Source organism: Labeo rohita, chromosome 8 (genome assembly GCF_022985175.1).
Source record: "Labeo rohita strain BAU-BD-2019 chromosome 8, IGBB_LRoh.1.0, whole genome shotgun sequence".
NCBI classification, from domain to species: domain Eukaryota; kingdom Metazoa; phylum Chordata; class Actinopteri; order Cypriniformes; family Cyprinidae; genus Labeo; species Labeo rohita.
The window spans coordinates 17,440,369-17,454,278 of record NC_066876.1 but is presented as its reverse complement, the minus strand read 5'-3'; the positions used below and the strand labels follow the sequence as shown (position 1 = coordinate 17,454,278).

At 36.0% G+C, this 13,910-nt stretch overlaps 1 protein-coding gene across 1 annotated transcript; it reads right to left on the bottom strand.

Moving 5' to 3' along the window:
- Nucleotides 1-2,353: 2,353 nt before the first annotated feature.
- Nucleotides 2,354-3,522, bottom strand: mc3r (melanocortin 3 receptor). The gene has a single exon (XM_051117381.1). It carries the CDS (start codon nt 3,520-3,522, stop codon nt 2,545-2,547), a length of 978 nt encoding a protein of 325 aa, XP_050973338.1. The 3' UTR covers nt 2,354-2,544.
- Nucleotides 3,523-13,910: the final 10,388 nt, after the last annotated feature.

Here is a 13,910-nt window from a genome sequence, read left to right as displayed (position 1 = left end):
GTAACCATTAACATCATTATGAAAGGACTTTGACCACTTTTCTCATTTTATAACTCATCTTAGGTTTTTTTTTTTTTCCAGGACAAAAGAGTACATAGAGTTCTTTTGACATTAACTCAAAGACTTTGAGTTAAATGTCAGAATGATAACAGAATAGCAATTTGCTTTTAAAGCATTTGTGGTAAGAATAAGAAGGAAGACATGCACAATGCACAATGTACAAACTTCTTTATAGAAACACAAACTGACATTCATGCATTCCACAAGAAGAAACAGAGAACACATGCCGTGAATAAGCTAATCCCTTTTATTTTACATGTTTTTTTGCAGATATTTACTGGAGTTTGTGGCCACAGATACAAGTCAAGTGCTAAAGCTCATGCACTAAAGTGTTCATTGAGTGGCAAACACAGTGAGACTCAATATAGGTCAGCTAAATAAGCACAATATCAAACTTTAACCACTACGCACCCATTAAAAATGGCTAAACTATGATGTTGGCATAAGAGGGATAATTAGTCAGAGCCAGTATGTAGGTAGTGCTCTAACGCACAGTGAGGTTGTGCTTTGAGCGACCTGAGTTTGAACGCTGTTTTGTGGTCTTTTATCTTATCAACTTTTCTCTTTTCCACTTTTAAATAAAGGCAAACCCCCCCTGAAATGAGGGACATTTGGTGTTGGAACTGACACGTTTAGTTCAGCATTGCTGTTTTAAGTCTCTGACAAAAATAAATGGTGACATTTCAGTTACATTCCACCACTGAAAGGCAAAAATACAGAAATTTGAGACTTTGACAGCTAAATGATCCACACATGCCGACTGCAGAAGTCAGGCTGAGTTTGACGGCATATTGTCACTAATTGGAGACAGTCCAAGCTGAATCTGATTCTGACAACTATGAGAAGCAATAAAGTTAGTGATGTCTCAAAAAAGACAGACAGGCGCTTAGAAAGTGCCCTGATATTTTTGATGTTAGCAAGCAATTTTTACCACAGATTTCACTTGAGCAGCTTTGACAAGAGGCATTTACGCACCAAAATGGCTTAAACACTGTCACAGAAAAATATACTATATACATACAGTGGCATGCGAAAGTTTGGGAACCGCTTGCAGAAATGTGAAAAATTGTAACAAAATAAGATAGATCATACACAGTGCATGTTATTTTTTATTTAGTAATGTATATTTTACATAAAATATGTTTACATATAGTCCACAAAACAAAAATAATAGCTGAAATTATTAAAATAACCCCCTTCAAAAGTTTGGGAACCCTTGGTTCGTAATACTGTGTGTGGTTACCTGGATGATCTACGACTTTTAATTTTTTTTTTTTTTTTTTTTTTGTGATGGTTGTTAATGAGTTTCTTGATTGTTCTGAACAGTTAAACTGAGCACTGTACTTCAGAAAAATCCTTTCCAGCAGCGACTGTATGATTTTGAGATCCATCTTTTCACACTGAGGACAATTGAGGGACTCAAACACAGCTATTAAAAATGTTTCAAACACTCACTAATGCTCCAGAAGGAATCACAATGCATTAAGAGCCGGGGGGTGAAAACTTCTGAACGGAATGAAGATGTGCAAATTTTTCTTATTTTGTTGAAATATCATTTTTTCCATTTAGTACTGCCGTTCGGAAGCAGCAGAAGATACTTTTGAATGGGGTAATTTTAATAATTTCAGCAATTATTTTTGGTCTTGTGGACTATAACATGCATTTGTATGATCTCTGCTATTTTGTTAAAATTATTTACACTTTCACAGATTCTGCAAGGGGTTCTCAAACTTTTGCATACCACTGTACTGTACTGTGGGGTCTAAAAGTGTGAGACCACTAGTGAAAAAGTTTTTCTTTTTTACTTTTCCTAATAGAATTAAGTACCAAATTATCAAATTATATTAACAGAATAATTTTGGTGAGAAGATAAAATGAAAATATAATGATTTTCAAAATGACTTTTATTATTTGTTAATAAGCACTTGAGCTTTGTGATCTCCACAAGTGTGTTTGTATTATTTGCCAAAAATACATTTTTTCTTTTATGCCAAAGATCATTAGGATATTAAGTAAACATCATGTTCCACGAAGATATTTTGTAAATTTCCTACCGTAAATTTCCTTCCTACGTGTCTTTTTGTTTTACATTTTGTTAACTCCTAAAAAGACTGATTGATTTCAAGATTTAATTCCTAGATTTTCAGTGTAGTTTCAGACTGTCAGACCCCACTGCATAATGAATGCACATAATAGACATGACTAACACATAATTGATCTGCCCTTTCAGCAAGTGATAGGTCACATTCGATCTACCCACCCGCCCCCCCAGTTGTTTGATTTTCTTGCAGAACCTGAGCTTCCCAAATCCTTGATTGTGCTCGACAAATTTCCAGTCCAATTTTTCGGAATACTACGTGTCTGCTTTTGTCCTTATCCTCATCTCTTGATATTTAGCATCATTACAACCTCCACGCTTTGGCATCTTACATCAAGGTAAACTTTTTCTTTGCACATTCAGTCTCCTTTCAATCAGACATTTGTCTAAAGTGGAGGCTGACAGCCAAAACAGCAGAGTATCTCCCTAAAGGTCTTCCTCATTTCCAGACTGCGGCAGGCGTAGATGAGGGGGTCAATCACAGAGTTGCACATGATGAGGACCAGGTACGTGGTGAAGTGAGACATGTAGCAGAGGCAAAGCGGATGATGCGGGCAGGACACCAGCAGAATGAGGTGGAGGAAAAACGGCGCCCAGCAACACACAAACACGCCGAGGAGGATGGAGATTGTCACGGCCCCCTTCATGCAGCTGCGTTGACGTGGGGCTGGGTTACCGGCGGCTGCTGGGGGTAATGCTGCGATTCTCTGGACGTGAAGTCTGGCGAGAAGAAACATGTGTACGTAGAGAGTGGCCATGAGCACCAGCATGGCAAAGAACATTGTGATCAGACAAACAATCACGGTTTTGCTCTCCGAGTACACTATGAAAACAATCCCACAAACCACGCACGCCAACCAGATCGTAGCGATGGCCACCAGCGCTCTGCGTACGGTCACTATGCTGTGGTAGCGTAAGGCGTAGAAAATCGTGACGTAGCGGTCAACGGCAATTGCCAAGAGGTTGCAGATTGATGCCACGAGAGAAATGCAGATCATCGAATCAAACACATTGTCCATCAAACGCACAAAATGGTCACTGGCCACCAAAAGGCGACTGTTTAGTACGGCAATGACAATGGTCTCCAAAGAGTTCGAAACACTCACCAGCATGTCTGCGGCAGCCAGGCTGCACAGGAAAAAATACATTGGAGAGTGGAGGTTCTTGTTTTTGACCACGGCTAAGATGACAAGGATGTTCTCCAGAAGACTCACAATACCCAAGGTGAGAAAAACCTCCGCCTGGATCTGAACCTGCTCGCACAGCGCCCCTGCTGGAGGACCAACCGTGCTGCCATTTGGAGGCAAAGACGTGCTGTTTGCAGGTTTCTGCCCTTTAAGAAACTGCAGGTACGAGTCGTTCATCAGGATTTGTGAAGATAAAAAGATTAGAAAGAACAAAGTTAAAGAGGAAACAAAAAAAAATTAAAGCAGAAAAAATGATAAAGAGTCAAAAAACTGATTCAGATGATGGGATAAACACTGTAACAATAAAGGAATCTGAAAGCTCCAGGTGCAGTTCTCCAGATGTTGGATTCAAAAAATGCTCTGCTGCTCCTCTGTTTGTTGGAGATGCTTCTGTAGAGATGCTGTGTGATTCAGAGGCTCGGAGCAAACGGACTCTCTCACAGCCACTGGCTGTACGTCAGCAGATGCAGCCTCCGCCTGCTCTTTGTGTGTTTGCTCAAGATTTTAAATGAAAGATGTGGGTACGTATCCACACAAACACACACATTCACAGTGTGTGGCAACAGGCAGGTGTGTGCTTTCTGTGATTCAAATGAACTACATTTTATAAGTCTTTTTTTCCCCCCAAAGCTATCTGTGACTCTTAGGTTTATAGTACTGTTTATATTAAACATCTAATGCTCATACACAGTGGTGCATAAATGTGTCATATATATATGTGACCCTGGACCACAAAACCAGTCTTAAGTCGCTGGGGTATATTTGTAGCAATAGCCAAAAATACATTGTATGGGTCAAAATTATTGACTTTTCTTTTATGCCAAAATCATTAGGATATTAAGTAAAGATCATGTTCCATGAAGATATTTTGTAAAATTCCTACTGTAAATATATCAAAATGTAATTTTTGATTAGTAACGTGCATTATTAAGTATTTCATTTGGACAACTTTTAAGGCGATTTTCTCAATATTTTTATTTTTTTGCACCATTAGATTCCATATATTCAAATAGTTATATCTCGGCCAAATATTGTCCAATAAACAAACCATACATCAATAGAAAGCTTATTTCTGCAGGTTTCAGATGATGTATAAATCTCAATTTTGAAAAATGAGGGTCCATTTTTCAAAATTGAGATTTATACATGACTGTTTTTGTGGTCCAGGGTCACATATGCTGTTGTATTGATAAAATGGTTAGCGTAACTTGTGATTCACTGAACTTCCAAATTGCAGTGTAAATGCAGCTTCAAAGAGCTCTAAATGATCCCAGCCAAGGAAAAGGGTCTTATCTAACGAAAGATCGGTTATTTTCTAAAAAAATTACAATTGATATACTTTTTAATCTCAAATGCTTGTTTTGTCTAGCTCTGTGTGAACTCTGTGTTTTCCAGTTCAAGACATTTAGGATATGTCGAAAAAAATCCCATCTCATTTTCTCCTCCAACTTCAAAATCATCTCATATTGCTGCAGAAGTACCAAGTGTGTACAAAGTAATCACACAAGTAGGGTCAAACGCCCTTTCCAAAAAATGAAATGGGAGTTTTTTGACATACCCTAACTGTCATAAAACGGAATACACAGAGTTCACGCAACATCTGACAAGGGGGTGGGTATATTATCTGTACATTTTTTCTGGAAGTGAACTTGTCCTTCAATTTTTTTTTTTTAAGTGTAGAGTTAAATCTTAAAAGTGTTTTGTGTTTATGTGTGAAATGGCCTTAGGAAAATTAACCATGGTTTTACTACAAGTAAAACCAAAAAACTATGGTTACCACAAATTAGCCATAGTTTTGCTACACTAACTATAGTTTAACCATGGTATTTGTAGTAAAACAGTGGTTATACAAATGGTAGTCAATATGCCAAAAAACCATGGTTACTACAATTTTACTATCATAAAACCATGGTTAATTTTCGTAAGGGCACAGAGCAAGGGTCAAATACGTCTGTCATCAAATATGTGTGTTGGAGACTGACACTGAAGAGAAGTTGTTGTTGAATAAAGTTGTTATTTTTGTTTTCTTTGCACACAAAGAGTATTCTTGTAGCTTCATAAAATTACGGTTGAACCACTGATGTCACATGAACTATTTTAACAATGTCCTTACTACCTTTCTGGACATTGAACGTGGTAATTACAGTGCTCTCTATTTAGAGTCAGAAAGCTCTTGGATTTCATCAAAAATATCTTAACTTGTGTTCTGAAAATGAATGAAGGTCTTGTGAGTTTGTAACGACATGAGAGTGAATAATTAATGACAGAATTTTCATTTTTGTGTCTCTTTAAGTAGTAAAACACGCTACAAAGCGATTTTAAAGACTGAAATTCTTTTAATTTGACCTGCAGTTTTAAAAACATGCAAAAAAAAGCTGCGCTGTTAACCGCAAAAATGTGTTTGGTGCAAACCAGATATGATTCACATTCTCCAAACAGAAAGAGCTCACTCAAAAATTTCAATTTGTTGAATATTTACTCACCCTCAGGCCACCCAGTTTGTTTTTTAGTCATCAGTAACACCAATGGATTCTTTGCAGTGAATGCTTGCTGGAATGAGTTCAAATAGCTGCTAAAACACCACAATAATTCACAATTAATCCACACAACTCCAGTACATAAATTACTTCAGTACATATTATTACAAACTTTAAGTTTGTAATAAATAAACCCATCATTGAGATGTTTTTAACTTCAAACTGCTTCTGGCTAAATATGGAACCATAATTTACACGTTCAAAACAAGTCTAAACAAATATGTGGATTTTGATGTGAGAAGACAACTTTTAAATTAAAGTTATTATTGTCACGAATCTGGTCGGTGTCCTGCGGTCCGCTCACCGCCAGATGTCGCTCTCACCCTGTCACTACACACAGACTGTTGCTTTGCACCCCGGACTACTACTCCCATCACCCATCGCGCCGATTGCGTTGCCTCCTGTAGCCAATCAGGCGCGCTATAAAAGCCGCGGACTTTCCCCATGCAAGCCACGGAGTATTGTTGTTGTTATTTCCATTGTTAGCGTTTCCTAGTTTCCTAGTTTCCTAGTTTCCAAGTTCCCAAGTTCTCAGTGTTTAGTCCTCTTGCCTGGTCATCTCGTTTTCGACTGTCTCGCCGCCTGCCTTTTTGGACTATGGCTTGTTATAAGGATTATTCCCTCGTCTCGCCTCTGACACACCTGCTTGCTGCTGTTTTGACCCTGCCTGTTTTCGACCATGTATCTGTCTCGTCCCTTTAATAAAAGCTCGCAAATGGATCCGCTCGCCTCTCGTCTCACTCATTCCGTTACAATTATGGATTTTGGACTCGTATTTTGCCAGAAACAATGGTTTAAAGGTAAAGGGTTGGTTCACCCAAAAAATGAAAACTCTGTCATTAATTGCTAACCCTCATGTCATTCCAAACCCCTAAGACTTTTGTTCATCTTCGGGACAAAAATTAAGATATTCTTGATTAAAACCGAGAACTTTCTGACCCTGCATAGACAGCAACACAACTGTAGAACCTGGATGCATGCAGGAAGGTGCACACGTGTTGTGGCACTCTCATGAACTATTAGGGGCCAGTTTTACTAAACAGGTCAAATTAGCACAAGAGCACAATTCCAAAAGAGAGCAGATGGGAGGGGAAATTTCTGTGGGTTGCTTACTAACAATACACAAATTACAGAACACAGACGTAACATATCGACCAACGCAATATAGGGCGATATATACGCAAATTAGCATAGTCACAAATAAAAATAAAGAAATAAAGAAACCACAGTTACATGGCTTAGCAAACGATATGTTCTGATAATGCATATTCAATAAGGTCAGGTGCAAAAATAACTGTGTCCACACCTTTTCAGTATTAAAGGAAAAGTCCACTTCCAGAACAACAATTTACTATTACTATTACAATTTACTAATAATTTAATTTTCTTCATATAATGGACTTCAATTGTGCCCCTGATTTTGAACTTCCAAAATGTAGTTTAAATGCAGCTTCAAAAGGCTCTAAACGATCCCAGCCGAGGAAGAAGTATCTTATCTAGTGAAACGATCTGTCATTTTTTTTGAAAAATAAAAATTTGTATACTTTTTAAGCACAAAAGCTTGTGTAGCACAGGCTCAGGGATGCGCGTTCGTGACAATTCGTACTATTGAATCATGTTGAAAGGTCACGCGGAACTACAGACCCAGTGTTTACAAAGCGAACATGCAAAGACTAATAAAGTGCAAGTAAGTCAAAGCTGAGTTTTGGGGTTAACTATTACTTTAAAATATTGAGGGGAAAAAAAAGATTTGGAGATGTTATATTCATGCTTTTACATGAAAACCTTTTTTTTTTTTTTTGCAGTTTAATAGGTTATATACCAGATGGTTAAAGTGTTAATAAAAAAATTTATAATAAATTTGTGCTCTTGAATTAAAGTGATTTTGTAATCGCTTTATTTTACACTTGTTGTATTAAAGACACGTCCTTGTAGAACAGTCATTTTCTGCACTGGAGAAAATATCTGTTCTCTCGTTCCATGCAGCAGTATCCAGGGTAACTTGTATATATATTTTTTGACACAAGTCTTTATTTGTGAAACCTTGAGGAGAGAAACGTGTTGCAATGCATGAAACGCCACAAGAAAAACTAGAGAAACATTTTTGAAGTGAATAATTGTGTCTGAGCGTGTATATTCCTGTGGGTGTGCGTATGTGTGAATGTGAGAATGACTTTAGTCTGGGTCTGTGTGATATGTCTATTCCCACAGGATATCGATTGATTTTTTCACACCTCATCATCTGCTTCAGTGACTTCATAAAAAGTTCTAGACCAGACTGTTTCACATCGTGCTCGGTTCACACTCCAGCAGATAATCATTTATCAATACATCCGACTCCATTTGGTACCTTCTCAGGAAACACAAGAAAAAAAAGGTAAATTTATCATTTAATCAACATAGGAGTATAGTATTGCTGACAGGAGATTAAGAAGTGAAAAAATAAACCTGACCATCAAATCAACACACAGTGATTCACTCAGAATGAGTGGAGCTTTGCCATGAGAAAAGAATTAGATTTTTTTGGACATTTTGTTTATACCTTTCCAGTAGATATCTCAAGGACATCTGAATATGTAATTAACTGGAGTTCCAGGAGTACAACAGAGTCAGGGTTAAAGAATATTGCTGGTGTTTAAACACAGTTTATATTCCACAGGCAATGTAGTGAACTTACGTCAACATAGTGCACACTGGAGTTTAGATTGCCTGCAGAATACAAATTAAGATTCAAACTACAGTTAATGTCAGTACTCGCCCTTTGGATGCAGTCCAACATATGGTTGGGCGAATCAGGGTGAAAAGAGGTGTCCAGGTCACATTTTACCCCAAAAGAAAAAAAGAAATAATATTTTGCATAAGGAAAAATACCATCTACTAGGACATTGTTTTTAGGACAGTTACACCCAAATTCTAAGTACGCCCAAAAAGTATTTAAACATTTAAACATGTTTTGTGCGTTCTAATATTTCCCTTTTTTTTTTTTTTATTAAATCACATTGCAAATAGACTAAATAGGTGATGAAAATCAATTAAAAAGACCAAAGAACTTTCTCACAAGGCAGTACACACCATTTTCACACCAAGAATGCCTAGACGCGCTTTGTTTCTACAATCCCCATCACACACAGAGTGTGTTTCCTTTAATAACAATGTTGTTTTAAAACCTCAGACTTCAGAGTCCACAGAAAACCTTGGATGTTAGTTTCAGTTTCTTATAATGTTTCGCTATTGAATGGTGGATGAATGACAGGAGACTACAGAGGCATCAAAAATCACCTTGAAAAGCAAAAAACCATCTACTGTAATTATCAGACATGTAAATTCCTGTTCATCACTGCATACCTGTCAAAACTAGCTGTAGCTGTGGGGAAGAATATAACCTTTGCTCAGGAGTCCATTCGTGTCTTAATCAAATCCCCCTGACTTGCACCTCTCTCTGACTCATACAGCGCACAGTACAGCTTTTGTCTCCTGGGGATATAGAATAGTTCATGGACAGGACTCCTTTGAGGTTTTATTTATGCCCACAGTGCCATAGTGTACAAGAATATATTCACTTTCCAAAGATGTACTTGATTTTGTAACTGGTATGGAATTACAAATAAGTTTCAGAGAAACAGTTCACAAAAATGAAAATCTGCTGAAAATTTCCTCACCTTTGGGCTATCCGAAATGGATCAGAACAGATTTGGAGAAATTTACCAATACATCCTTTGTAGTGAATGGGTGCCGCCAGAAGGAGAGTTTCAACAGCTGATAAAAGCATCATAATTATCCATAAGTAATCCATACCTAGTCAATCAATTAGCATCTTGTGAAATGAAAAACATGTTTGTAATAAATAAATCTATCATTAAGATGATTTTAACTTTAAACTGTTGGTTTCAGCCAAAATACTACTATTACTATTTCTATTTCATCTATTTCATCTATTTCTATTCTATTTATCTATTTCATCAATGAAAAAGTCATCTTGTCATGAAATGTCATGGATGGAATATTTATCAGGCAATTTTCACCTGCGATTCAGAACCAAATTACAAGGGGGTAAAAATGACTTCAGAATGAGGACAGCATCATAATGTTTTTTTTACAGATTGGTAGGTCTGTCAGTAAAATCTGTTGACTTTAGCAAACTTTGTTGCATTATGTGCCAATGGTGACCATTCAAAAATGGGGAAACAGCTCTTTTCATGTTTTTTCTCCAACGTTTGCATGCCTATAACTCAAGAAGTATTAAAGATATCTTAATGCCCTTTAAGATATTGGGTCTTAACAGTCTTTCCTTTTGGCATCTTCATTTTTAATCCCCTGCATTGTTCAGTTCCAGAAATATTGTAATTTCAATATGACTGTAGGAGTAAATCGTTAAATTGTACACATTTTCAGTGGTCAAAAACCAAATGTGGGCCATTTAGAAAGCATATGATACTTCTTTTTCTCTTAAAGAACCTCTGAAGAACAAATAATGTTGAAACTAGAGATATATCTTGTTTCCTTCTGTCAAAACAGCAGCATTGAACTTACCTGTTTGAGTGCCTTAAATATTATTTTTCCAAAGTTTGAGTGCTTATAACTCAAGCAGTATTAAAGATATCACAGTATGATTTTAGATTCTAGTTCTTAATAAAATTTTCTTTCAGCATCTTCATTTTCAGGGCCCAACACCGTTCAGTCAAGGATATGGAGACCTCAATAAGGCTCCTTTTTGTAGATTGTTTATTTTATACATTATATTAATATATATTAATATTTATAATATTTTCAGTGGTTGAAAACAGCTCATCTACATTTTAGGTGGTCTGAGGAAGAGTACATTTACTTATTTTCTATCATTGAGAGGTTTTGACGTTGAATGGTTCCATCAAGTGAGGCCAATTTCTTGTTTTCATATACTATTACACTGTGTAAGCTATTGAGAATTACAGTGCAGACTTTAGGCAGCCAAAGGCACCATTTCATAAAAGATGGATTTCACTAAGATCCTTGTGACATTACCCATATTACATAATTTTACAATATTAACACGCTCTGACAGCTGTCGCATCATTTCATAAGAAGATTAGCTGTGGCTGCTCACCTGCAATGTCTGCATCTATTTAATCACACTTACTCTGTGTAATAAAACAGAAAAAAACACTATTTAACATTACAAGAATGTCCCCCTAATAAAAAATGCTTCCCTAAATATAAAATATTTTGGCTAAATGAACACTTGTATGTTTTATAAGTGTATGAAATGAGTCTATCAATAAATAAAATGCTGAAAAGTGTTGCAGTATATGTTTGCTAATATCATATAAAACCTGAAACACTGACTTTTTACATAAAGTCTCAAACATATGTGGGTGTATTTAACTGTCTCTTCGCAATATTAGTTATTTCCATGACCCTTGCCCCGTGCCCACACACAAACCTGCAAAAATACAGATCCAGAAAGACTTTGTTTAATGTTCTTTGTGAATTAAAGCTGCTTGGGACATAGTTCTCACACAAATCGCCTTTTCTTTAAAAGACATTTAAGTAGGCCTAGTTTAAGCAGCAGTGCATGTGCTTGATTCAATTATTGTTATGAACTATGCAATATTTTTCATATTTATCCTCATACTTACATACTTGTAACAACCTTACATTTTAGCTATCTGGGTTAAATTTCTCAAGCTGTTTTTGTTTTCTTAAATGAGCAAATATCACTGATGGGAGATCAGACAGTGTTGATGATTTGTCCACTAGAGGGTGTAAGTGCAGTACATGGGGCAAATAAGAATTTGTCATTAAAATTAAGCACCAGACTCTAAGCATTTATTTTAAAGACCATTGTTATTTCAGTATCATTGACATACAATAATATTTTTTTTCTTAATTTTTTTAATTCTATTTTACTTTCATATATTAGTTTTAATAAAGGTTTTAGTTTTTTTTCCATATGTCAGTACAATTTATTAATTAAAATTTATATAGTTTTAGCTATTTTAACGATTCAACAACAAGTGATCTTTTATGGTTTTAGTTAACAATAATAATAAACCACAAATGTAATAAAAGTTGCAGACCACATACATTTGCAGATACTATCGTAATAATGCCTGAGGATGCATAACCTGATCTTAAATATGACCTGTTTTCATATCTCATGAGTAGAAGAGTCAGTCATACGTGCCCTTTAGAGCAAAATAGATGTAGATCTGTGTAAATATGAAGAGAGCCGTGACAGTGACATTTAAAGAAAATGTCATTGTTTTTTCAAGGAATACAAAGCGAACATGAAACGTTGAGAAGAATCATATTTCTCCTCTTCTTCTCATGTATTTTTCTATACAGTGGGTTACAATGAGTTCTTTCCCGGGAGATTCAATCAGTAGAATCTTTTATATTCTTAATCAAACAAATGATACTGGCTAGAAGCTTAATAAGAGAAGATTATGATGATGTAAAATGGGGGTCTGTAATCAAAAATTCAGCCAAGGTCTTTCATGAGCACATTTGCTCATTCAAGAGCTTCAGACGAATGTTTCTTTTTCTTTTGCACTCAAGCTTAATTTACGGTCACATTCAGTTCTAAACACAGCACACTCACTAGTTGCATAAGCAATAAGTGTACTCACGTGTGCAGCTTATATATGCTGTCTTGCAATGTTTCTGTCTGTCATTTAACTGTATGTTGGTTGCTGCTTATGTTTTGCTGCCAAAGGATGAGGGATTGCAATATTAGATTAAAGCAATAAGATTTTGCTATCTGGAAAGAAACATTTCTCGTAATTCCAAACAACATTTATCATTCATTTAGTAATCGTATACCAAGAGACTATACAATATAATTAAAAAAAACAGACAGACAAAGCCTTGAGGCTCAGCGGATACAGTGAAAGTGCTTGGAAACTCACTTGTTGGTCAGTTTGACAGAATGATATTTGATTACAAATATGGGACGGGAAGGTTTGTGAATAGCCTCGAAGCTGATTATTTTTCCATTTGAAATAATGAATTCAGCTTATTATGCACAGATCAACTATCTGTAGGTTGATTCCCTAAAAAGTGAAAAGCACTTTTCTATAATATATTAATATATTCTACTATATTTTGAAATGTAGTTATTCCTGTGATGGCAAAGCTGAATTTTCAGCGTTCATTACTTTAATCTTCAGTGTCAGAAACCATTCTAATATGCAGAGTTGATGCTCAAGAAACATATCTTCTTATCAGTGTTGAAAGCAGTTGTGCTGCTTAATATTTTTGAGGAAACCGTGATGGATTATTACACAAAAGCTGAGGCATTAAGAGGATTTTTCTATCAAATGGTTACACACACTCCACAAGATGGTTACTTATGTATTCCCAGGGAAGGACAACCTTTTTAGCTAATAAATACTTCTATAGTCAATAATCTATGCAGCAACAGAGAACATTGGTAATCAATTATTTACATAGCTAATTGTAACCCATCTAAGTTTGAAACACCTGACTAGATACAGGACTAGATATGACACAGAAAAGTCTTTTTTATGCAATCCTGTTGAAAACAGGAGCAGTTTGTCAGCCGAAATGAGGGTTAGACAGTTTATTTGTTCTTGTATTGCTGGTGGCAGGATGCAATGGGTGCATACTGCCATTTACCCTGCAAAGACTATAAGTGAACTAAATAAAAAAAATGTGTGTATTCTGGTAGCAATTATCAGAATGACGCGAGAGCCCCGGTAGCAGAGGTCTGAGTTAGTGTGTTTCCAGGGAACGAGATTTATGTGTTTCATTCACTGATAAAAATGAATGAAGTATAGTGATAATTGTCTAAACTTCTTCCTCTCTACAGGCTATCGTGGCTTTTATCATTAATGAAAAGAGCTTACAAAAATCAAAACCTTAAGCAATCAAAAAATGTTTTTGCTTGCAAAAAGTAAGCTAGTTCCCAGAATTCCCTAAGCATACTTTATTTTTAATAGTTATCTTATTTTGTATTTTTCATTTATGTACATTAGGGTTGCATTTGATGTTGTTTAGTTCATGTTTACTGCATTGATTTAACATTGT